The sequence below is a fragment of the Sapajus apella genome, unplaced genomic scaffold (assembly GCF_009761245.1).
Source record: "Sapajus apella isolate SASKATOON/1434 unplaced genomic scaffold, GSC_monkey_1.0 scaffold56, whole genome shotgun sequence".
NCBI classification, from domain to species: Eukaryota; Metazoa; Chordata; class Mammalia; order Primates; family Cebidae; genus Sapajus; species Sapajus apella.
In genome coordinates this window covers 13,356,134-13,382,098 of record NW_022436996.1, presented here as the reverse complement: position 1 = coordinate 13,382,098, position 25,965 = coordinate 13,356,134, and the positions used below count along the sequence as shown (strand labels likewise).

The following is a 25,965-nucleotide window of genomic DNA, read 5'->3' as shown; positions in this document are numbered from 1 at the left end:
GAAGCGTAAGCATGTGCCTGCAGCCTGCTAACTGGTCCACCTTAGCGCAAGAGTATTTCCAGGACCTGTCACTGAGTGCATCACAGACAGGCCCTGACCTTTCCCAATTGTCAGGATGACCCACAATAGCTACCAGGACAGTCTTACAAGAACTAAGAAAACACCATCAGCTAAGCACTTTCTATCCATTTTCAAGAAGTTCATTCTCAAGGAAAGATAAGGTGACATTTGAGAAAATCTATCTCTACATAGGGAAGCTAAGAAAGCTTTCAGAAGAGGTGGCATTTGAGTTGGACCTTAAAGGGTGGGTAAAGTCTGCAATATAAATAAGTGAGAGTCTATTTTAGGCAGAAAAAAAGTAAATGGCAGTCCTATTAGATTAATCATTAAATACACAGGAAGAGGTAGCCATGGAGATAAGGCCAAAGGAAAAAATAATATTGGATATACATTCTTGGGGGGACTGGCCCTTCCAGGGTCAGCTTAAAGAAATCACCCTAAGGTGCTTTCAAAATTTCAAAGTTATCATCAAAAAACATGTTTCCCTTAAAATTCCTCTAACAGAAGTAATGCATACAACAGACATAATAGGATTAAAATAGCAACTGATACCAAGCATATTAAAGCATAACTATTATTCAATCAATCTACATGTAAAAGTAACAGGCATCTGATTTCTATTTTTTAATGAGAATAAACACATCAGACACCAAAAGTAAGATAAATAGGTCCCACTACATAGAGAAATAAGAATGAAAAAGGAAAAAGGAAAACTTTAATATAAAGTTTACAGGATATAAAACTTTATGTAATATAAAGTTGGTTGTGTTTAACTTAAAATAATCAGGTGAAAAGAGGTTTACACAAAGGACTGGGGTGCATAATTTAGAAAGGAAAGAGTTTGTTGCAACAGAACTACTATTGAAGCAAGGTGATTTATAGCAGATTTCTACCTCATTTAAAGCAAATCTAGTGGCAATACTAATCACTAGCACGAGATTAGCATAATTACCATGGCAAATCTATTTAGTCTTTATTAAAAGCTATTTAGGTAGAGTGTTTTTGTTTTAAAGAAAAGCATATAGAAATGAACGAGGTAGAGTCAATTAACCAACTATTACAATAATATCAATTCTTAAGGAGCAGGGGCATGGCTAGTTCATTCTAAACACTTGTGGCTTGGACATGCCTTCACAGGAACAGGCTGTACCTATAGACTCCAACTCTCAATTCTAGCCACTATCATGTCCCTAGCAACTGGCCTAGTGCCTTACACAGAAGGGCCTCAACTAGTGTCAATCAATAGCAAATAGAACATAACTAGTGTTATAAAACCAAAGACCTTGCTTATACTTTAATTCATGAATGCTACTTGTGCCTTTTTTTAATTTGTAAGACCCGCCTGATATGTCAAATATTTTGACTTCAGTTTCAATGAAAATAAGTATGCTGTCCATACCCTGGTGTGATCTTAAGGATGACAGTGAAAGAATCTGATCATCTAACCATAATCTAATTAACATGTTCTGTGGATCATGTGGAAAAAACGAGGAAAGGCTGTGAATGCATGCTAACAATGAGGACATGTGTTAACCTGAAATCCTAGAAACCTCATACACAGTCACTCAATGTAACCTCATTCCAGTATGCCTGTTTTTCATAATGTTTTGTAGCATTGGGGTTGTAGTACTCAATATAATGTTTTGTAGCACTGGGGTTGTAGTACTGGGGTTGTAGCACTCAATATAACTTCATTCCAGTATGGTCTGTTTTTCATAATGTTTTGTAGCACAGAGATTTCTACTAATAATTTTGAGAACACTGGTAGCATCATGACCCCAATAGAGAATAACTAACCTACAACAAATATGCAGAGCCCTTCTAACATACATGTCCCTACTTTGGACTTATCACATGTTCATAATTTCAGGAAGAGAAAGACACTTCCTGGAATGAGAAGGCCTGACAAAAAATTTTTTAAAAACATGTTAGTAAATCTAAGACCAACAGCAATTCACAAATAGCAATAAGCTCTGATATTACAGAAAAGTTAGATATTAACTCTACTTCTATCTACCCATCTTTCTATTTACCTACCTACCTATCTACCTAAGTGCTTATTTTATCATCAAACCGAATGCACAAAATGCTGGAACAGGTAGCGATATACTCCAAGACTTCTAACCAAGAAAATCACCAAACTTCATGATGTATAACAAAGAAACCACATTAAAACCTCCATAATTTTAATCTCCCTTAAACTCCCTCCTTAGGCATTTAAGCTATATTTTGTAACTTCTATTGTTAGAGTAGGTAGTTAGGCAGACATGAGCATGGCAGGAGAGGGCCCATCCCTAGGAATGTCAGGCGACCATAGGTGATGTTCAGGCAGTTGTTAAACTGTTTCTCTAAAATAATTGGTGGCAGCCGGCACCAGGGAAAGGCAATCTCCCAATAGATAGAAAATACCTGGAGCTGGTCATCGGCAGCTTCCTTATAAGGTCTCTGGAATTGGGCGAGAGGGCTCAGCATGCACACTAAGAGGCAAAATGGTGGAGTTTAACTGGTATATACCTTCCTCTAGGAAACCTTGACTGGTAAGGGAAAAATGGCTCAAATGAGCATGCACACAACTTTAGTAAACACACTGAGCATGGGGCCCCTCCCAAGTGCTGGCAGGCCACTGGGTACTGTGCATACAGAGAGCCCGCCCCAAAGGAAGAATCACGGGAGAAGAAACACAAATCCCCGAACTATGGCAACGCATAAAACCCCAAGTCAAGGTCCAAACAGGGCACCTGGATCTCTCCAGTCGCCCGCTTGGCCCTCTTCCAGGTGCACTTTGCTTCCTTTCACTCCTGCTCTAAAACTTTTTAATAAACTCTTACCCCAGCTCTAAAACTTGCCTCAGTCTATCCCGCTACCTTAAACCTACTTCTGCCCCTCAGCTGAATTCTTTCCCTGAGCAGGCAAAGATCAAGTTGCTGCAGACCCATACAGATTCGCCGCTGGTAAAAGTATCACCTAACCATTCCAAGAAGAAACTTTAAAATAAACTTTCAACATAGTCTTTCTCTTGAAATGAATCTCAGGAAATACCTACTTAACAGAAGTCCTTAGCATAAAGTCAAATTGCCAGTGTTATGCAGGAATCTTACATACGATACAATACTCTTCAGATTTCTCTGCATTTTGAAGCTTTCAATCATTTTAACAGCCCAGTCTTCATCCCTTGATTTCAGCTCTTCACAAATATTTGTATCATAGAACAGAAGTTACAGAAAATGTTGAGTACATGGGTTAAAAGGTAATGGGGACAGCATCCTATGCCACTTCATACTTGCTAATACCCCAACCCATAATACTGTTCTCCTCTCCCAAACTCTCAATGCTGCCCTAAACATTTTCCTAAGCCTTTCCTATGTTAAGATTAACAACACAAGCTCAAAAAGCACAGCTTCTGTTAAAAGAATCACAAAAAACCTACTGTTTAGTATTTATCAATAGGCCTGCTTCTTACAATAGTTAAAGGCTCCAGAACACCAAGAATTATCCTAGTATATATGTGAAAGAACTTAACATCTCGATAACCTAAAAGACAAGTTCTTTTTGAAATGAGAATTAACTAGCTATTTCAGTATACATGATACTTCAGATACCTTTAGTTTTTTTTTTTTTATGTACAGATTGACCCTTATGGAAAAACTAATAAAATGAGGAAGTTTGGTCAGCTCAAAAATCTACATCATTCACACTATGTGCAAAATTAAGACCCTCAACTCCCCCGGACATAAGAGACTTCTTTAGATGTAGCTTTGAATATTCAAGGTCTCCAACAGTTCGGATCAATGGTTATTTTGTCTATTTCTAATGTTTATAATAAAATGGTCACTCACACTCTCTCCAAACAATATAAAATCTGATACAATAAATTCAAATAGAAAGGATGTACCTAAACAGTTTGTTTAGTATTTTCTAGCAATATAAGCCATACTAAACTCATTCTTTCATTTATTGTCATTAATAGCAATTACGTGACAGATACCACACTGGGCACCAGAGACACAGTGACAAAAGATATTATAGCCATTCAAATAACTACCTAATTATTAGTGGAGTGCTAAGAAAAAAAAGTTAGTGGTTTCATAATTTTTATGGTTTGAGAGAACTGATGGTACAATTATAACATGAAATTTTAAGTTGACTAACTTAAACACAGCTCAATTTAGAATACCAAGAGTTTTCACTGTAATCAGATTAGACCAAAAAAGTTCTTTATACAAAATCACCTGTGATGATTTATTCCCTCTAGTACCACAACTATCTCAACTACAGATGTGAGCTTATCCACATATGAGGTTTGCACTTTAAGAAACATAAACATAATGTTGAGAATACTAAATAATTCTGTGACGATAAGGAAAGAAACAGGAATAACAAAAATATGCATCAATGCCTCAAGAATCAAGTTCTTCTGCCTATCTACTTTGGCCTAAAACTTCTACTGACAGCTCAACAAAAATGTTCCTTTGTGGGGCAAAAAAAAACCCTCAAGATTTCATCAAAGAAGAGCAGAGATTCAAAACAGCAAATGATATTGAACATTATTCTCCAACCTAGAGGTAATCCTATAAAAGTTAAAGAATAATGTAAACAGTTAATAAAGCCTGTTTCTTACACAGAACCTTCCAATGGTATTAATTCTGTGACACTATCCCATTTTTAACCATATTTTTCAGCACCCCAAGAGATTCTTCCATAGTAGCATCATTTTCTTTTTTGATTTTGCAAATCCGATCACCCTGCAGATATCTTATTATTGGATGCTGCAACAAATGAGGCATGTGGATGCTTTTCTGCTGTCACTGGTGCCAAAAATAATTTACACTTGAACAAATACTTTTTGAGGATTCAGGCTTAATATCCACACTATAGTTCTGAAATATGGTAGAGTATTCTGTCCTTGGGGGTCCACGCTTTGGAAATCACATTTAAACAGTTTAACAGGGAATCAATGCTAATTTATTCTAATAATTAATAATTGAATCATCATATTATGAATTCCACTTTTAGTCACGTTTCAGGATATTCAGTCAGCCCCAAATAAAGTAAGAAAGCAAAGAAATAGAAATGTTAATTAAGATTACCTTTGTTCCAAAGATGACGAAAATAGTTGTCCAAAGGCTGATTAAGAATTACAAGGCAGTACTTCAAACTCCCTAGAAAAACAAAAAAAAGGAAAATAAAAAATAAGTGAACTGAGTCTTTTGTTCCCCTTATATGAGTCTAAAATCATACCCTACTAGTCTAGATTTTCAGTATACACGGAGCTAGGTCCAATCACAGTGAATTTCCCATAACTTTAAAAGGCATCATATATTAACAGGTCCTACTTTACTGAGTACATCTGTCACATTGCCATATTGTTGAACAATTTATCATAGAAACAACTGTGTAACTTTTTGTTGTAGGTGAGGAGCACAAATGTTCTTGATATGAATTCTCATCCTGCTAATATATCCACTACTTTGACACAACTATCCTTCTATCTGGCCAGTTTTATATCATCCTGACCTTATTTACCAAATGGTATGGGTCCAGTAGGTATGTATTTTCACATTCATTCATATTCTTTTTCTCTCTTTCCTTCCACCCTTACCCTATCTTTAACTTTCCAAAGGAAAACCCTGTGTGCTTTCACAGATCCTAGTAGGTCTTCTCATGGTTTTCTTATTCCAGTTTTTTACATGATACTCCAAAGACAAAGATGAAGAAAAGTTACTTTTCAGTCAATCATTCCATATCTTTTATAATGTACTTAAAATAGTACAAAGCCAAGTGCAATCAGGTATTGAAAAAATGTCATTCAGTTCAGTCCAAGCACCCTCCGTTTTATTTGTGGAAAATAAAATGTTTAAGAAAAAAAATTTTTAAGCAATTTCACTATAAGAAATGGAACATAATTAAATAAAAAGGGTGTGCCATCATCCATAGCAAATATTATTAAGTGCCAATTATATACCAGGCACTGGGAGTACAAAGAGGGACAAGATTACAAGCTATCTGTTAGATGAGACACTTACAATAAAGATGATTTATTCAAAATACAATATAACAGAAGCACAGGAGGAGTGCCAGATAAACAGATAAATGAATATGGCAGGAATTCAAAGTCCAGAAAATCAATGATGTCTGGTGTCATCCAGATTTTTGTCAAATGTAGATTTTTGAACTTGATCTTACAAAGAGAAAACAGGTGCAAATAAAGGATGGGGCTTTCTAGACAAGCAAAACAGCCCACCAGAAGCTGCTCTTCCTATCCATTAGGGTTACTCCAATGAATAGTTTCAGAAGCAATGCCCTCATAATGTGATGGCAGGACATTAATACTAACATCAGTAATTGTAAACATAATGTTTAAGACAACACAACTTAAATTCCTCTACAAAATGAGTGATGCAGTAAGGAGTAGTGAACACAATTTATATAATTTGGGAATCCATACAGAGATAATAGCTGAAGGTAAAAGAGCAGGCAAGCCACTGGGATATTGCACAAAGCTGGGGAAGGCGGGGAGAAGAATCAAGATGAAGGCAAAGACACTGTGTTTTCCTCACCGTTAACAGAGCTGGAAGAGGTCAACAGAGAAAATATAGAAGGAAAATCTATAAAGGTAGAAGGATAAGAAGGTATTTCCAAGAACATGCAGTCAATAACACAGTATGCTACAGAAATGTCAAGGAGATTGAACAAGAGGCCAAGGGGATGGGGATCTCCAAGAAAAATCTGAAAATTCATAGAGGGAGACTCAAGATAGTGAAGTGACCAAGAAATTAGTAAACAGGAGTTGATTAAGAAGGAAGAATCGTCACCTTTCCTTAAAATATAAAAAGTTAACTGTGAGAAATGGAAAAGAAATGCGACAAAGTCAAGATAAAATATTTTAAATATGGAAACAATCTTATATCCTAAATAGGGGAGGGAAGTAAGAGGAAGAAGGAAAATTATTCATTTGTTCTTTTGAAAAGTAGTCAAGAGAAATGGCATGTCCCTCCCACCCCACCACCACCTGTAAGCCATATCTCCTACTGAAAAAAGAGAGGCTGAGATTGATGCACATGAACACATCATGTGCCTCAAAATTGAGGTTGATTTTTTTTTTTAAGAGATAGGGTCTTGCTCTGGCACCCAGGCTAGAGTACAGTGGTACAATCATAGTTCACTGCAGCCTCAAACTCCTGGGCACAGGTGATCCTCCCACCTCAGCCTCCTCAGTAGCTGAGACTACAGGTTCATACCGCCATGCCCAGCTAATATTTTTATTTTTTCTAAGGAGCAGTCTCCAACTCCCAGTATCAAGCAATCCTCCACCACCCAAAGTGCTGGGATTGCAGGCGTAAGCCACTGCACCTGCCTCTATTTATTTATTTAGAGATGGAGTTTCACTCTTTTAGTGATTCTCCTGCCTCAGACTCCCAAGTAGCTGGAATTACAGGCGCTCACCACCATGCCCGGCTAATTTTTGTATTTTTAGTAGAGATAAGGTTTTGCCATGTTAGCCAGGCTGGTCTCAAACTCCTGACCCCCATCCACCTGCTTCGGCCTCCCATAGCTCTGGGATTACAGGCGTGAGCCACCACATCCAGCCTGCACCTAACCCTGTTTAAAACAAGGTAAAATAAAGTAAGAGGGGAGAATACAGAATAAAGTGGAATATGGAACATTTTTAAAACAACTGCTGTTAAAAAATAATTACAGGACATGACAATCCACAATTTTAAAAATAGAAATCTAATTGGAATTAACTAAAAGGTTATACGAAATCATATCTGTCTATAATTTTTGCAATTTTCCTACTGATTATTAGGGGTAGACACAGGGGTAGGTGTAAACAGATAGGATGGTGATGATAGCTGTTTTTGAGAATTGACAAAATCACTTGCCAAGAGGTAAAGGGAATCCAGGATGTATATTTGGGCAGCTTTAGAATGCATGATTATGGTGAAGACCAGTAGTGGCCTCTTGTTTCGTAAGAGAATCCTGAGGGGTTTTTTGTTTGTTTACTGGGCCAGGTAAGAAAAAAAATCATATTCCAGATATCCTTGTGGAAAATGTGGTCATAAGGCTAAGTTCTGGCCAAAGAGAAGTATATAGCTTTCTATGTCACCTCTAGAAACTCTCCTTAAAATAAAGGGGGATTTGTCTTCTACTTCTTCCCTTCCTCCTTCCTGCCATCTTCCTGCCTTCCTCCTTCTTGGCGGGCAGATCACAAGGTCAGGAGTTCGAGACCAACCTGACCAACATGGTGAAACCTGTCTCTACTAAAAATACAAAAATTAGCCGAGCGTGGTGGTGAGCACCTGTAATCCCAGCTACTCAGGAGGCCAAGGCAGAAGAATTGCCTGAACCTGGGAGGCTTAGGTTGCAGTGAGCTGAGACTGTCCCACTGCACTCCATCCTGGGCAACAGAGTGAGACTTCCTCTCAGAAAAAAAAAAAAAAGAATTGATAGATTCATTGAATGAAATTCTGGCAGCCATCTTGAATGATAAGAACAAGGGCATCAGAGTAAAGAAGCTGAGTTGCTGACGACTTCATGCATCTTCCTCCATTCCCACACTTCACCACCTGCCTAAAATCTTATCTTATGCGAGTGAAAAAATTTTAAGCTGTTTCCTAATCTTGGCCTTAATTCTGGAGAACTATCCTAGAAGCCATAGGTCCTACCATGAGTTCAGGAGCCAGGACTGGAAATAGAGCCCCTGCCACTACTTTGGGAATTGATTAAAAGGTTGTGAGACTGCAAATCAGTTCCCTCCCTTCCCCTCCCCTCCCTTCCTCCCTTCCTTCCCTCCCTCCCAGTGGTTGTCAGATAACCCAGAGGAATTTATAAGACAGGAAAATTTCTGGACCCCATCCTACACCTTTCAAATTATATCCCTTGGCATGAGGCATGGCAATCTACATTTTACAAGCAAGTTATTCTACCACAGGTGGTCCACGGAGTATGCTTTAAGAAATCCTACTTTGTTATCACCATACCAGTTCCCCAAACCCAGCTGGTGCTTGTTTCATAGGCTAAAATCTATTGTCTCAGTGGCAGCTTAATCAGGCAAGGTAATGCATTTATTATTTCAAGTAATATGTGTCAAGCCCTGAACTAGGTGGCGGGAATGAAAAAATGAAAAAAAAAAATACTTCTATTCTGTACAAGTCACTGTTATTTTGGGTTTCTATGTTCTATGGAAAGAAGCCTAGTTGTAATAAATGCAGTGATCACAGTCCAGGATGTGTTAAGGAAAAGATGACCTAAAAAGGAATTTGAGATGACTCTAAAGAAAAGTAAGCAAGCATCAAAATGTAGGAAGAAAAATATTAGCTCATTCATTCATTCCACCTGGATGGAGCACCAGTTTAAGAGATTCAGAACCTGGTTCATGGTAAATGCTCAATAAGATCTCAACAGCAAGGAGCTAATAATTTGGACAACCCAATGATCCTTTTCTCTGTAGCAAAGTTCACACTGCCAAAAGAGGCATTCAACAATATTGAATATAAGTTTACACAAATGATCGAAACTGCTTTCTGTTACTGATTATTTAATATATGAACTTGGTATTTTTGAGCCTCACAGAGCCATCTGATAAGGGAGGAAAGCACTATTATCCAGATTACTGCTCCTCTAGACCAATACCTTCATTAAGGTAATACCCATGAAGGCATTTCATTTTTGATAAGAATGAAGTAGTATAAAATCTATAGTACACTTAGATTTACTAATGGTGTTATTAATAAAAAAGAATTAACTACTTCAGCTTTTTCTGTATATAACATTTACGGTAGGCTGTTGTGTATATCAAGATATTTAGGTAATGGGATTGGATATTCTTTTCTAATCTAGTTTTCTAATAGGATCTGACAGTCTTTCCTTTTCTAATCTTATTTCCCCTGGAATCCTAAGAAGTCGGTATGGCATTTATTTTACTCTCAAAGCCCTCCTGATTACTAATCCACAGCAGGTTGCAGAAAAAGCAAAATATAGAACCACCATGCTTCCTAAATAGCATATGGGAGTTTTTCAGCCAAACATTCCACCACAATATAGCTCCACATCACTCTCAGATACTCCATTATGGGACAATGCCTCTGGCTCTAAATGCCCCAAAATTCAGAAAACTCTGGGAACCATAGAAGTAAGAAAAAAATCAATAGTCTTATTTCAAGTAGTTCTCAAGCTGTCACATTGATACTGTTCCTGGGATATGCAAAACTATTTAAGAAAAAGACTAGGAAGAACTTCTTCATTATGTCATAAAGATTATAAATTTTTTAAATCAGGTGTCCTAAGGCAATCTCAAAGACAAATATAGGCACAGACAGCAGGATTTCAAAGGTGATGGTGAAATAACTTTTTCATTATTTATAAAAATGTATGATGTACTCCATTTAAAAGAACAAAGAAATATACAGACTAGCCTTAATCCTTCAACTGTTAGGTCAAAAGTCCCTGAATTGCTGTCTCAAAGGGGCTTCAATTACAGAGGATGAAAACTCCCTGATCATGGATGTATTGAAACCAAAATGGTCCAAATTGCACAAAAATCCTGAGTTACGTACAAAAGTCCAAATTTATAACATGAAAATTAAAATGAGGTCAAATCATCAGCCTTGGACTAAAAAGGGAAGAGGCCCTTTGAAGGTAATAAACTAAACAAGTTCAGATTTAAAGAAAAGGGGAGGGACATCCATCTGTCTTTGCTTTATGTTGTTCTCTTTCTTCTGTAACAACAAAATCCTACCTCTTTAGAGAAATGGCTGATTCTGTTATTAAGGAACTATACAAGATGAGCCTGGAGCACCTGGTAGTTCCAGAAAGAAGAAAAGAGCATGATCCCCCAAACAAACAAACAAACAAAAATACTCACACAGATGGGAATAGGTCAAAGGGGCACAACAGCCAAATGAAAGAGGTCCCAATAGCCAAAACTATTAACAATTTGAGCAAAAAATAAAGTAGCACTGGATTACAACCCAGAGTATAAAATAAATATCCATAAGTCCATACGGATTAATTAATTAATATGCAGAGAAGAGACAAATCTCTCAGGCAGCAGAATTCCAAATAATTATACAATCTTCCACTCTAAAGGGGAAAGAACATAGCTATAGGCTATACACAGCAGAGTAAGGGCTGCATGTAGTAACTTCCTTCCAAAGAGGATTATGAAAAGGGGGAAAAAAACTTTACTGTAGAGAAATATAATAAACTCTATGCTTCAGGATGGTGATCAAAATCAACATCAATAGTCATAAATCATGTTTATAGTATGTACCTTTAATATTATATGATAAATATGGCACTCTGTCTCCAGGGTCTTTTTCCCCCAAGTCTATATCTCTAGTATAATCAGGAAAAAAACATAAGATAAATTCCAATAGAGGCACATCCTACAATACACCTTACCAATACCACTCAAAACTGCCAAGGTCAGCAAAAACAAAGAAAGTCTGAGAAACTGCCACAATCAGAGGAGCCAGGAGAATCTGACAACTAAACGTAATGTGGAATCCTGGAGGGGATGCCCGGAGAGTAAAATGACATTGGGCAAAAACTACGGAAATCTAAATAAACTATGGAATAATAAACTAATAATAATGTATCTATACTGGTCCATTAATTACAACAAATGTACGATATTAATATTCCATGTTAATACAGGGGAAACTGCTCATGGAACTTATACAACAACTCTTTACTACCTTCTCAACTTTTTCTGTAAATCTAAAGTTACGTTTTTCAGTCTGGTTTTTTTTTTTTTTTTAAGCTCTGAGGCAAGCAAAAACAGAATTGAAAACTATTCCATCAACTATTCATTCAGTGATTACTCCATGGGACAAAATTGTCAGCCCTTATGACAAAAGCCCAAAAGCATGCTTGGACTTCACGGGGGCCTGGGGGAACCCACTATGCCAGAAGGCAAAGATACTTCTATTCCATCTTTGGAAAACTAAACTGCATCCAGATTTCCTTTTAATTAAGAAAGTAAAACAATAACAGAAGAGAAAATCTCAAGAAAACCAATTTCTTTTTATTTCCGACTCTGGGAGTGAAAACTATTTGAATTATATGTGATAGACCACAATCACATCTCTGAATCAATGATCTTGAAAATGCAGTCATGCAACTCAGGAGTGAAGGGTTGATGTATTTTTTAATTAAAAAGAAATTAAGACGATATTTAATATGCAGACAAGCACAAGGGCGTCACTTGTCCGTACAAGTGAGGTACGGACATAGGTATGGTCATAGGTTATCTGCCATGAGTGAGATCTGCTAAGGAAATACGAGAACTCCACGACACAGGGTGTCAGCAACAACTCACCCTCTTCTCCAGTATATTAGGATAACTTGTAGTTTACCTGTGCTCAGGAAAGTAAAACTACAGATTATTTAGTTTTACATAAAGTCATCATCATAAAACAGGTGACTTAAAAATACTCTTTAATGCATATTGAAGATAATACAAATTCTGCACAAGCATGCAGAAGCATACAAGTAAATGCTGAACTGATCACTTCTACCTCCTATAACTAGCAAGTCTTAACAAGCTTGAAATAGACTAACTAGCTCTGACAAGAACTAAGCTCTGAAGAAAGAAAGGGATGGAGGGAGGAAGGGAAATTACAAACACATTTGAACTTTGGATTTACATCAATTATAATAAATGATAAATTTATTCTTAAGTATATAGGGCAGTAGATCTCAGTCTCTCTGTAATCACAGATTTTTCTCTTTTTTTTTTTTTTAAATGCCAGCCAGAAGAATGATTATAATCTCAGCAATGCGGGTGGCCAAGGTAGAAGGATTGCTTGAGGACAGGAGTTGAGGACCAGCCTGGGTAACACAGCAAGACCCTGTCTCTACAGAAAAAAAGCGTTTAAAAAATTAGCTGGACACAGTGGCACGTGTCTATAGTCCTAGCTACTCTGGAGGCGGAGGTGGGAGGATTGCTTGAGCCCAGGAGTTCAAGGTTACAGTGAGCTATGATCATGCCACTGCATCCCAGCCTGAGCTACGGAGTGACACCCTCTCTCTAAATAAATAAATAAAGCCCTTTCCCCAAGAGATCATTATTCAACATGCCAAGGTTACAGCGAGCTATGATCATGCCACTGCATCCCAGTCTGAGCTAGAGAGTGACACCGAAAAAAAGAAAGAAAGAAAGAGAGAGAGAGAGAGACAGAGAGAGAGAAAGGAGAAGAAAGAAAGCCAGCCAACTCCTCCCCAAAGAGATCCTTATTCAACATGCCTGTAATACGGCCTATGCATCATGATTTTTTACAAGCACCGTTAAGAGTGCAACAGGTCACCAAAGTTGAGAAACACTGGTATGGTGTCTTATACTATTAGCTAACGACAGTGTAAAGTCCTTACAATTAGCAATGTTACTTTAATATACTGTTAATTCCATCTGTATCTCACTTTTTTTCATTGCTGTTCTCTGAAAATTTTACATTTAAATAGCAAAAAATAATAAATTTGTAGATTTTCATAAACATAAATGAATTCCTTTTGAAAATTGATATATGAGATTTTTTTTAGAAAAAAACTGAAGCCCAGTATTGTAAATGAAATTACATTACAATAAAGCACAATTTACAATAGAAAAAATTATTAATGGTGAGCTATCAAGGGTTTATATGCCGTTTAAAAAATAATACTGAAACTCAGATAAAATCAATATTACCAAAACATATGCCAGTCATAATATTTATTTTGCCAAAGGACCAAAGACTGTTATTATGAATATCTCATCCCAAAAAAAGTATTTCAATTAAACAATGAAACCTCTAGAGTACTGAGTTTCGTATTCATACTGCGCAAACTTCTATATTTAAGCACAGGATTTTTTTCAAGTGTGCATAGGGAAATCACTGTCAAGTCAATTCGTTCTTTGAGGAAATAAATTGCATGTGGACACAGCAGAACTATTAAAAGGCTCTGAACAAATATTCCATACCAAAGTCTATTAAAATAATTGAATCACCAATGGACTAAAAAAAATTGGCAAGTCACATATAAGAAATTGCTTCAGAGAAAGTAAACAAAAAGTAGAAATAAACAGGTACTTCCTTGAGAAATCTTTCTTGCCCTCTCCCAAGAGTGACCATATGGTATATGCTCATTGCACCAGCATAATAATAAACTGCATACCCCTGGCTGGGCACAGCAGCTCACGCTATAATCCCAACACTTTGGGAGGCCAAGGCAGGTGGATCACTAGGTCAGGAGTTCAAGACCACCCTGGCCAAGAAAGATGGTCAAACCGCAACTCTGTGAAAAATACAAAAAGAAATTAGCTGGTCAACGTGGCAGGTGTCTGTAATCCCAGCTACTCGGAGGCAAAGGCAGAGAATTGCTTGAACCTGGGAGGCAGATGTTGCAGTGAGCCGAGATCACACACTCCACAGGGCAAGACTTCATCTCAAAAATAAATAAATGAATAAAAATAAACTGTGTTCCCTTCCATTCGCAAACTGTCCTGGCTTGGACAATAAATTTTATAATCACCCTATCCTACTTCATCTTCAGCTTCCACCCCATCCTTCTGTTTTAGTCTCCAGCAAAATTTACTTCAGTGAGATGTTCATCCTACCACATCCCAGAAATAATGCTCGTCAGGGTCACCAGTGACCTCTTCTGTAAAATTCAATGACTAATTCTCAGTTCTCTTCTTGCCTAACACCTCTCAGCAGCATAACAGGGTAGATCACTCCTTACGCCTTAAATCTTTCTTCTTGAATGATCAGGGATGGGGGCGCTGGGGAGAAAGGAGGGAAACAAGAAATAAAGTAGGGACAGAGTTGTGTAGTTGCACATTGTGAACCATCTCCAGTTTCATTTGATTTTTCTTAAGCTATCATGATCGAAACACAATTTGGCAATTTGAAGCCCAGACAACTAGTTTTTGCTGCTGTTGCTATTGCCCTTTTTAGTACCCTTCCTGGAACACTGTGTTATCATATTGATTCAAATGTCGTTCTCAGGCCTTCAGCACCTAGAAAGGGCTATTGAGCTTTAGGAGGGAATAATTTCATGCTGCAAAGAATCCTTTTGGGCAAGCAATCCTCACCCTATCCCTTGACTTGCAGAAAACACTCTCTATTGGTTCTCCTATATGTGACTGACCCATTCCTTGGTCTTGTTTGCTGCTTATTCCTTATCTGCATAGAAAATACTGATTAAATATTTGTTGCATAATTACCGAATATCTCTAGCTTCTATATATGAGTGCCCTGGGTACAGATCTTTGGGCCTTTTCTCAATCTATACTCACTCCCTAAGTAATCCCCTTCAGTCTCATGGCTTCAAATGCCATCTATAATGGTGACTTCCATATGCATGACACCAACCTAGGGCTTTCCCCCTAAACTCCAGAACTATATGTTAACTGCCTACTGAACAATTCCATTTGGATAGCTAACAGACATCTTAAATTCAACGAGTCCAAAATCAGACGCCCGAATCTTCTCTCCATGCAAACCTGCTCCACCCAGAATGCTGCCCATCCCAGTATCATATCTACCACAAATACTCTATTACCTGTGAACAGTTTTCATCTCCAGATTGGGTAAGATAGCCCTCTAATTGGCCTCTCTGCTTCTACACCTATTCTCCACACACCAACCAGATGGATCTTGTTAAAATACAGTCAGAGTAAGTCATTTCCCTGTTCAAAAATTTCCACTGGCTTCCTTTCAAAGTAAAAGTCAAATTCCTCACAAATCACCCACAAGGCTCTACGCGACCTGGCTTCTCTTTCTCTCCCTACTTCAACTCCTATCTCCCTACTTCCTCCTCCACCGCCACCATCCCAGCTACAGATACACTGCCCTCCTTGCTGCTCCTAAAACATACCAAGTACAATGCCATCGTTTACACTTTACCGTATATAGCCACATATTCAGTGAATGCCTTACTTTCCCTTTCACACTAATTCCTCGGCTCTGTGCTCAAATATGAGTCACGTTCGGACTTCCCTGAGCAATCTATGTAAGACAGAAACACCTCAGACTCCACACTAGCACTCACTCTTAACCTGATTTGTTTTTTTATAATAAATTTATCACCAGTTTGTTTATTCAATCTTTTTTCTAATGTATGTCTCCCCACACTAGTACATAAGTTCCTGGATCCATTACCTGAAACGTACACAGTAAGCACTCAGTAAGTATCTGCTGAGTGGTTCTTCCAGCAATGACTTTATGTCCATTTACAATAAATCAACTCCATATGCTTTCTCTAATAATCAAGTGACTCTTCCCCAATTTGTCCAGGTGGCTTTCCCTTGGTTGCTTGCCCAAAAGTATTCTTTGCAGAATGAAATTACTCCCTCCTAAAACTCAATGGCCCTTTCTAGGTCCTGAAGCCTTGAGTACTACACTTAAATGAATATGATACAAAACATTCCACAAAGGGTACTAGAAAGGACAACAGCAACACCTACAAATATCAATTGTCTTGCCTTCAAATCACTAAATCGTGTTTTGATCATGATAGCTCAAGAACAATCTAATGAATTCACAACTACACAATTTAAAAGTTTGTAAATATTTTATTTGAGAAAATAGATTAAGTATTTTTGAGGTAAATAGATGTTTAGGCTTACTACCTACTTAGGGATGGAAGAAATCCATGTAATATGCCTGGAGCTCTACAGATCCGAGCATGAATCTAGTTATTGTCATTCAACATTTCAAGTTGAAAGTGTAAACAGATTCTGAATGGTTTAAATCAATTTCCATCTAAGAGCATTACTTCCCATGATGCAACTGTAATGGGTCTGTCAAAGTTTACTAAACCTAGTATTATAAAATCTATCCCATTATAAACAAAATGCCCCAATAAATTTTCACAAGAATCTATATATGTTAGAAATGCATGAGAAAAAGAACACTTTGTATTTTGCAACTTGTAAACTTCTGCTCTGTAGGAAATGGGGGGAAGTACAAGTGAAACCTGACAAAATTCTGAGTCTTACTTGACATAAAAGTAGAAGGCTATAGCAAGAAATGTTTTCTTTCTCTACCCTTGCAAAGGTTAGCCATATTCTTGGTGCCAATAAACACATTCTCACTATAACCCAAATGAATGAAGTTGAGTTCTTTATCTTGGCACACTGATACCTCTGGATTGCTGGCAGAGTTCAAAGCTGCTTCATCAACTGTCCCTTGCCCTGCAGACACGGGCACAATAAACTGCATTTCCTGTCAATCAGGAAAATCAATGACTGCCCAGTAAACTGTAGATGTAATGCCATAACCCTAAGGGTTCATCATAAAGTACTAAAAATTATAGTCCATCACATCAGTTTTGACATGTTGACAGCTGAGTCCACAATAGCTCTCACACTTGAAAAGTCAGTTCAAAACACTTCCTGAAGGCAGACTATAAGTTTGGAATGTGCTTCTAAAACAGAAAGCCTAACTTTTATCCTTTGACTACTCCTGCAACCTCAACCCATGTTGACCCATATCATAAAGCACAGACTGTCTTCATGGCCAGCAGTAGAAGGAAGGCCAAAGAGGTTCAACATGGCAGTAAATACTCCCCTTTAAAACCCTTTCTATTTGGGTTTGGTCAGGTTTGATGAGAATTATTTTGGGAATAGGTGGTCTTTAAAGCTTTGCGGGCTTCACATGCAATAACTATTAGTCCGTTCTCACACTGCTATGAAGAAATATCTGAGAGTACGTAATTTATAAAGGAAAGAACTTTCATTGATTCACAGTTCCACATGGCTGGGGAAGCCTCCGGACGCTTAGAATCATGGCAGAAGGCAACTCTTTACAAGGTAGCTGGAGAGAGAATGAGTGCCAACAGGGGAAATGCCAGACGCTTATAAAACCATCAGATCTTGTGAGAACTCACCCACTATCACAAGAACAGCATGAGGGAACCATCCCCATGATTCAGTCACCTCCCAGCAGGTCTCTCCCTGGCATGTGGGAATTATGGGGTTATAATTCAGGATGAGAGTTAGTTGGAGACACAGAGCCAAATCACATCAACAATACTAAGAATAAATAATTATAGTATGTAGATCTTTTCTTTCTTTTTTAAATATTCGTTAAGAGGACTCTGACTCAAGAGTTACATCAACAATTATAATTAAAATAAATTATAAGTAATATATAATCCGTACGAACCTGAGCATATATAAAATACATATATGTGCTCACTTTGTCAGCACATATACTACAAAATAAGTATAAGTTAAGCTAAATTAGACATATTTAAACAACAGTCTGATGTTCCCTGAGACCTATAGTTTGAGAGGAAAAACAACTGATAATTATTTGGAATTACAAAGTTTAAAAAGCACTTTCAGTAACCTCTTTTAGATGATATAGATCACATAACACACTATGTCATCAAAGTACTTTTGAATAGAAGTCATTTTATTCACTCAGTTTTAAAAAAATAAAATGTAAAGATTTAAATGAAAAGACCTGTGTTTCACGAATAAATTCTGATTACACAGACACAATCACCACATCAGGAGTTAAACTCATACTGAAGGAAATCTTACTAAACCCAAAGTAGGCAAACCTTTTCAACTTATGGGCAATCGGGGCTTTGAAAGAAATTAAGAGCAAATTCTTATCAATAGGAAAAGCTTTGACACCAACTGCTGACTGTACTAGGCCACAAATAAGTACTCTGGCAAATAATATCACCTCAGTCAGTCTCAGTGTCCCTTAATCAGATCCAGGTCCAGGTGAAGTAAACAGAACAGGTCAGATTTCTCTACAATTGCTTTTCTTTTTCAAAGAAATTACACACACACACACACACACACACACACACACACATTTAGAGAGAGAGAGAGAGAGAGAAAGACGGAGTCTCACTATGTCATTAGGGTTGGAGTGTAGTAGCATGATCTCGGTTCACTACAGCCTCCACCTCCAAGGTTCAAGCAATTCTCCTACCTCAGCCTTCCAAGTAATTGCAATTACAGGTATGCCCCAACGTATATGGCTAATTTTTGTATTTTTAGTAGAGATGGGGTTTCGCCATGTTGGCCAGGCTGGTCTCAAACTCCTGATCTCAAGTGATCCACCCTCTCAGCCTCCCAAAGTGGTGCTGGGATTACAGGCGTGAGCCACCACATCCAGCCTATGTAATTGTGTGTGTGTGTGTGTATATATATATATACACACACACATATACATACACACAAAAAATAGTTTGCTAAGAAAGAATATTCAAAGGTTTTGTTTTTAACAGAGAAAGAATAGAAAGAACACAAAAGTCCACAGCTGTGCTATGTCCCACATAGTGAAATAGCTATATATTACCCAACATGGAACATCCTCCAAGAGAAAAATAAGTAGTAAATCAGGGTTCAAATAACAGATGTTACATTATCATTTGTGTAAAAAGAATCTTAATATATATGTGTATATATATATATGTTCTTAGAATATCCGTCAAAGGGGAAAAAGAGCACAATAGTGAAAAGAAGCATTACGTTGCATCTCTTACTCTTGTATCTTATTAATTTTGTACTTTTTTTTTTTTAGAGAGACAAAGTCTCACTCTGTTACCCGGGCAAGAGGGCAGTGGTGCAATCATGGCTCATAGTAGCCTCAAACTCCTGGACTCAAGTGATCCTCCTGCCTGCCTCTGTCTGACAAGTACCTGGGACTACAGGAACATAGCACCACACCCAGTTAGGTTTTTGTTGTTTTTTCTGTAGAGATGAGGTCTCTTTACGTCAGGAGTCCCCAACTCCCCAGCCACATACCAGGACTGGTTCATGGTCTGTTAGAACTGGGCTGCACAGCAGGAGGTGAGCAGTAGGCAAGCAAGTATTACTGCCTGAGCTCGGCCTCCTGTCAGATCGCTGGTGGAATCAGATTCTCATAGGAGCATGGACACTATTGTGATCTGCATATAAGGGACCTAGGCTGTGTGCGCCTTATAAAAATCTAATGCCTGATGATGTAAACTAGAACAGTTTCATCCCAAAACCATCCCCCACCCACTCCACCCCTGGTCCATGGAAAAACTATCTTCCATGAAACTGGTCCCTGGTACCAAAAAGGTTGGGGACCACTGCTCTATATCATCCAGGATGGTCTTGAACCCCTGGCTTCAAGCCATCCTCCTGCCTCCGCCTCCTCCAATGCTAGGATTATAGGTATGAGCCACTGTGTTCAACCTCTTTGACTGTATTATTTTTAAATATATATATATATATATATATATATATAATAAAATATATATTTATATATTTATATATATTACAGGTATGAGCAACTGTGCCCAACCCCTTTGACTGTATTATATAAAATATATATAATAAAATATATATCATATATTTTATTATAAAATATATATCACATATTTTACAAAATATATACCATATATAAAATATATATTATATAAAAATATATTTTTTATATATTTTGTTATATATGTAAAATATATATATATGAAATAAGTAAAATAGAAGCATTTCAACTGATTAAAAGGAAAGTGACCCTTGAAGGCAATGTATCCCACTCCTAAGAAGTTGCTGGCCAACAATCCTTGAACATTAGGCTGGAATACAATAAAGAATCACTAAAATGATAGATTGTTTGGGTTTCAGACTAAAAGTAAAGCAGATAATTTGTGCAACACAATCTAGCATCCTTTCTTCCCAAAAAATTATTAAATAATTCATGCTGATCTGTCTGAGTAGATTTGAAACTTTTAAGAGTCTAGGGAAAGGGACTCACAACCACTAATTCCCTAAATAACAAAAGGAGACCCAACTCACTCTACTCTAAAAACACGACATAGGGGCTTCCCTCCACTGAAATATGTTGCAGGGAACTCAGAAAACATTTGTTCTTCAAAACTTAGGGTAAGACTCCATAAAACAGTGTTATATTTAAGAATGTACTCATATTCATCCCAATTCCCAATTCTATTCATCTTTTTAAAATACTTGACATACAACAGTTCCCTTCATCAATAGTTACTAGAAATGAATATAGAAAAGGTGTAACATTTCAAAATCATACTGTAGGAGAGTAGAAATGAAAAGCAAAAGGGATTAACCTTTTCTGTATTTACCTTTATATCAGATAAATGTTTATACTGAATATGTACCACATTTAAAAGCTTTGTTAAAAACAAGTGAAGATGGGAAATGTATGAGTAATTACAGAAGATTAAAACAGATGAGAAAATTATTAACAGGCTGAGGTACACTTCAAAATATTTCTGTTCTGTTGGGGAGGGAGAAGCATCAGCATCAGCCACATATTAGTTAAAGGAAAGCAGTGTTGCATTTACATTCATATAGTCACAGGTTCATTTGATACTCATTTATGAAACTTTTAATTACGAATTTTAACAGCATGAACAATGCACTTTTTAAGTCAACAGCTTCGGGACTGAAATTATGAGAACCAAGTATATTAAAGTAGTAGTAGTTCAACAAGAATAATAAAGGGGCCTCTTTCTTGGGAAAAAAAACTTAAAAGATATCAAAATTACCTCCATTAATTTCAGAATAAAGTTATAAAACTACACCCCTATATATATACAGTGTGTGTATACACACACACAAAATGTATGTCTATATAGTGTGTGTGTGTGTGTGTGTGTGTGTGTGTGCAAAGACAGAGAGAGAAAGAAGATTTTCACTCTGTTTGTGCTGCTATAACAGAATACCATAGACTGGGTAATTTATAAGGAACAGAAATGTATTAGAGTCTGAAAACTGAGAAGTCCAAGATCAAAGCGCCAGCATAAAATATCTAGTAAGGGTCTTCTAGGCAGGGCCCCCATGACCTAAGCACCCCATCTCCCAACACTGCCATGCTAGAGAATAGATTCCAACACAGGAATTTTGGGGGACAAATTCCAAACAGAGGACAGGTACCTAACATAGTTACGAAACTATAAGATAATTCAACAATCTAAACATTTATATTGATGAATTACTTTCTAGGCAAATGAGCAAAGCAAGAAATCATAACTGAAAGTATCAGTTTTATTACTAGACAGCTTTTTAAAGGCAAGAGCATGCACTCATTTCTGAATCCCCAGCATCAAGCAAACTGCCTGGCACACAGTAGATACTCAATAACACTGATCAAAAAACTAATCAATGACTGAACATCATATCCTGGTTTGACAGAGACTGTCAGAGACCAAGTGTCCAGCTATACCTTGGCTCTAGTCTGGCAGGCTGATCCCGATTCTGTGAACCTATCAGGCACTGTAATAGTTCTCAGGTCTTTGTTCATGGTTTTTCCTCTGTCTTCAATACCTTTGAGAATAGTACAGGGATTAAGAACACATGATTAAGTACAGTGATAAGACACACTGATTAGGCACAGTGATTGGAATCAGACAGACCTAGCTCAAATCCGAGTTTTCTCACTTGGATGCTGCATGACTGAAATATTTGGAAATTTTATTTAAATCTCTGAGCCTGCAAAGTGTGGACTATAATAAAGATTATATATATAAAGAGCTGTATAGAGCCCAGTACAATGTAAGTAAATATTCAACAAATGTAGTTTCCTGTCCCTGCTAAAGACCTGCTTATCTTTCAAAACCAACAGAAAATACTTTGCATTTTGCCCCTCCACTTTCCCTACGTCTTTTCTTTTTACCCATTAATCATTCTCACCTGTAAACCACAGTATTCAATTCCTTTTTCTAATAATAGCTATATACATCTCATTTAACAGTTTATAAATGTTAGGTATGCTGAAAACATAATTTATTCATCCTATTAACTTGAAAATTCAAACTAAGGTCTGGCACAAAGAAGTTACACAATGAACTGTTTCTAACATAAACTTAAAAGGCCATTCATTGTGCTGTTTCCTGTGTCACAAAAATAGTTACCCATAAAATGTGTACACATGCACACAAACTAAACCATCACAATTTCAGAGTGTTCTAAGTTTCTTTCCAATTATAATGTTCTATGTCAATATTGTACAATAGAAGCACAATATTGCTTCTAATGATACCATACTCTGTATGAACAGAAACACAATCTTAAAATATATGGGTAGACAAACGGACAGACAGATAGACACTAAGAACAAGGCATAACACACTCAAGATTGGCATCCCTCAATAAAGTATCTGATCCAGTTTTAAATCAGCTAGAAACCGAATTGTATTTCTTCTTACGACATTCATTGTAAGTCAGACATTGAATCTGAAGAAAGAAAAATGACACTCACAAACTTGCAGGACCAGTTAATAATAATAATAATAAAACACTTAAAATTGTAAATGCCTGGAAGGTTTCCATCTAAACTGCACTCTACCACCATTATTCCACTCACATCCACATCTGGAAATGATCTTGGCTAACAAAAGGGAATGTACAAAGTTTTCAGACATTATGAGACACTTATCCATAATTGTATGTATAAATAATATAGCTAATGAATTCTCTACTTGCAATTCCCTTACTTTAAGTAGATTATTTTTCATATTACAAGAGTGGATTATGTAATCTGTTGGGCTTCCAAATCCTTTGTCAGGTCCTCCATCTTTTAGCTGACTGGTATTTATGAGGACTTTACTGCTCATTAACACATCTACCAAAGGAAATGAAGGAAAGGGAAACAAACAAATCTTTCATTTTGTTCAAGTGTGTTCTCACATCTTGTTTAGATGTATCAATTTTAAAGTGAACATTTTTACACATTTTAACATCCTGATGTGCCTTCTAGAATACACTGAGAATGCATTTTAGAGTCAATGAGACCTTAGCACAGTGTGAGTGTAACTGGCAATTGTTTTTACTTTCTTAGTGGCACATAAAATAATAATGCATCTTCCAATTAACAGCATCAAGGATGCAATTTAGACCAGTATTTAAGCTATACTTATTTTTATTATTTTACACCAAAATATCATGAATATGTGTAAATTGTAATGAGGTTTATAAATAAATCAAAATTGTGGAATTAAGATGCTAGGATAAAAGATACTAAATATTAACAAACAATAATCAACACGCTCTCTGCTTTCCTAAGAAAAACTAATGTTGATAATATTTAAAAGCCACAATTCCTTTGTCATGAAAAAGCAGGTTGTTATTAATGCTGTGGATCCAATGAAGAACACAGGCCCAAAAATAGTGTGGAGAATAACAGACTAAAGAAAACACCTAATATGCCAAATGCAAGGAGATCAAACAGAAGGGGAATTTGCCCCAGGGGAATGGGAGGGAGTCATAGAAGACTCAGTCTAGCAGTACTGAAGGGCGAGTTACAGTGCCCCATTAGGAGGAGGTAGGATAATCCTGGAGAAAACACCTTATGCAAAGGGGCAAAAGCATGAAAAGCAGCCAATACAGTGAATGGGGAAAAAGAGGTAATGACAGCAGAAAACCCAGAGGTGGTGGCCACATAGCAAAATATATTTTACGCCATTTTAAGTAATGATCGCCAGCTCCTTCTCCCCATCAATTTCAGCTGGAAGACTCAAATAAATGATTTTTTTTAAATCTCCATTTTGATATGGCTATGACTGGCCTTATTGCTTAGAGCAATGTCAAGGTGCTACAGATAGCCCTAAAATTGTCAATGTCTTCTTTAGACTTGACACACCAGAATTAAAATGAAATCACTCTTAACATTATTTTTGCTAATCAACTCATGTTCTCCCACATTATGATTCAGGAGCTAGAGCTTCTAAAATTACACAGGCTTCTCAAAGAAGCTAGAAAGAACTTGTGATTAAGATTATGAATGAAATCTAAGAAGACACATTAAATCTGCTCCCAAGTACAAAAGCCAAAAAATTTATCCATTAGCATCTGAATAATAAGTGCCAACGCAGCAAGCTGTCATCTGAAACTCTTGGCAGTTCTTTCCTTTGAGCACTGATGAAGCAGGAGCCATAAGGTATGGCTGTGTAAGGAGATAATTAGAATTCTCATTTCCCCAGGTATTTTCAGCCCCAAGAGAACAATATGGTGCTATTGTTTTATTACACAGTAAGTTCTACTGTTACACTGTTACATAAACTGTATGTTATATAATAACCTCTTATACAAGATTACTATGTATATCAAGTACTGAACTCACTCCATTAAGAAAGAAGTTCAACTGTGAGCTGAAGTTTTATCTTATTTGCTAGGTATCCCTAGTACCTACCACAGAGTAGTAAATATTCAGTAAATAAAAGGAAAAAAATAGAAATAAAAGTATCACATATGCACTCTTTCATTAAGCCCTACAAATTATGGGAAAAATCCTATTACTCTTCCTATTTGCCAAAGGAAGAACTAAGGTTTGAGAAGGGGAGTAATTTACCAGAAGTCACTTGCCAAGTTGTATAACAAAGCCAGACTATTTTAAGCCAAAGTCTCCTGCTTAATCTCTACGTTGCCCCTTTCCTATCTAGGTGGATTTCCTCGATGACTACACTTAATGCAACTCTCAAGAGGTCTGTGGCATCTGGTTTAGAGAAAACTCAGGAAAGGCTTATCGAAAGATTCTCAGTAACCCATCAGCAAAGAGTTTCCAGCAGATTAGCACACTACTTATGAACCGTTAAAGAAGTAGAAAATAGATAGAAAATTAGAGGAATCTTAAGGGCAGCAGAATATGCCACTCCAAAATACACCACAACATACAATGATTGTTTTAAGCTAAAGGCAATTGAGAAGAAGCAGATACAAGAAAAGCTCTCTGCCTTCCCCCATTTGCCTAAAAGCAGGACGTAAATTGGTAAGTGTCCCTCTTCCCCTCTCTATCAGAAAGGACTAGTAAGTCACCAGCGATGACTTCTGACCCCTATCAGTCTACAGAGGGCACAAGAGAAACCTCTGCAACAAAGTACACTAACTAGCTGCCATTACTTTGCCCTATATTTACCATTAGTCTCCCCTACATTTTTACTTCCCCAGAATGTGTGCCC

At 37.1% G+C, this 25,965-nt stretch overlaps 1 protein-coding gene across 3 annotated transcripts in view; it reads right to left on the bottom strand.

Annotated features, from left to right (window-relative positions):
- Positions 1–25,965, bottom strand: part of TPK1 (thiamin pyrophosphokinase 1) — a 396,118-nt gene that overhangs the window by 323,172 nt on the left and 46,981 nt on the right. For all 3 annotated transcript variants that reach the window (XM_032245137.1, XM_032245138.1, XM_032245136.1), the window contains exon 3: positions 5,148–5,219. In XM_032245137.1, coding sequence (XP_032101028.1) covers positions 5,148–5,219 — 72 coding nt within the window. The remainder of the gene's footprint in view (positions 1–5,147; positions 5,220–25,965) is intronic.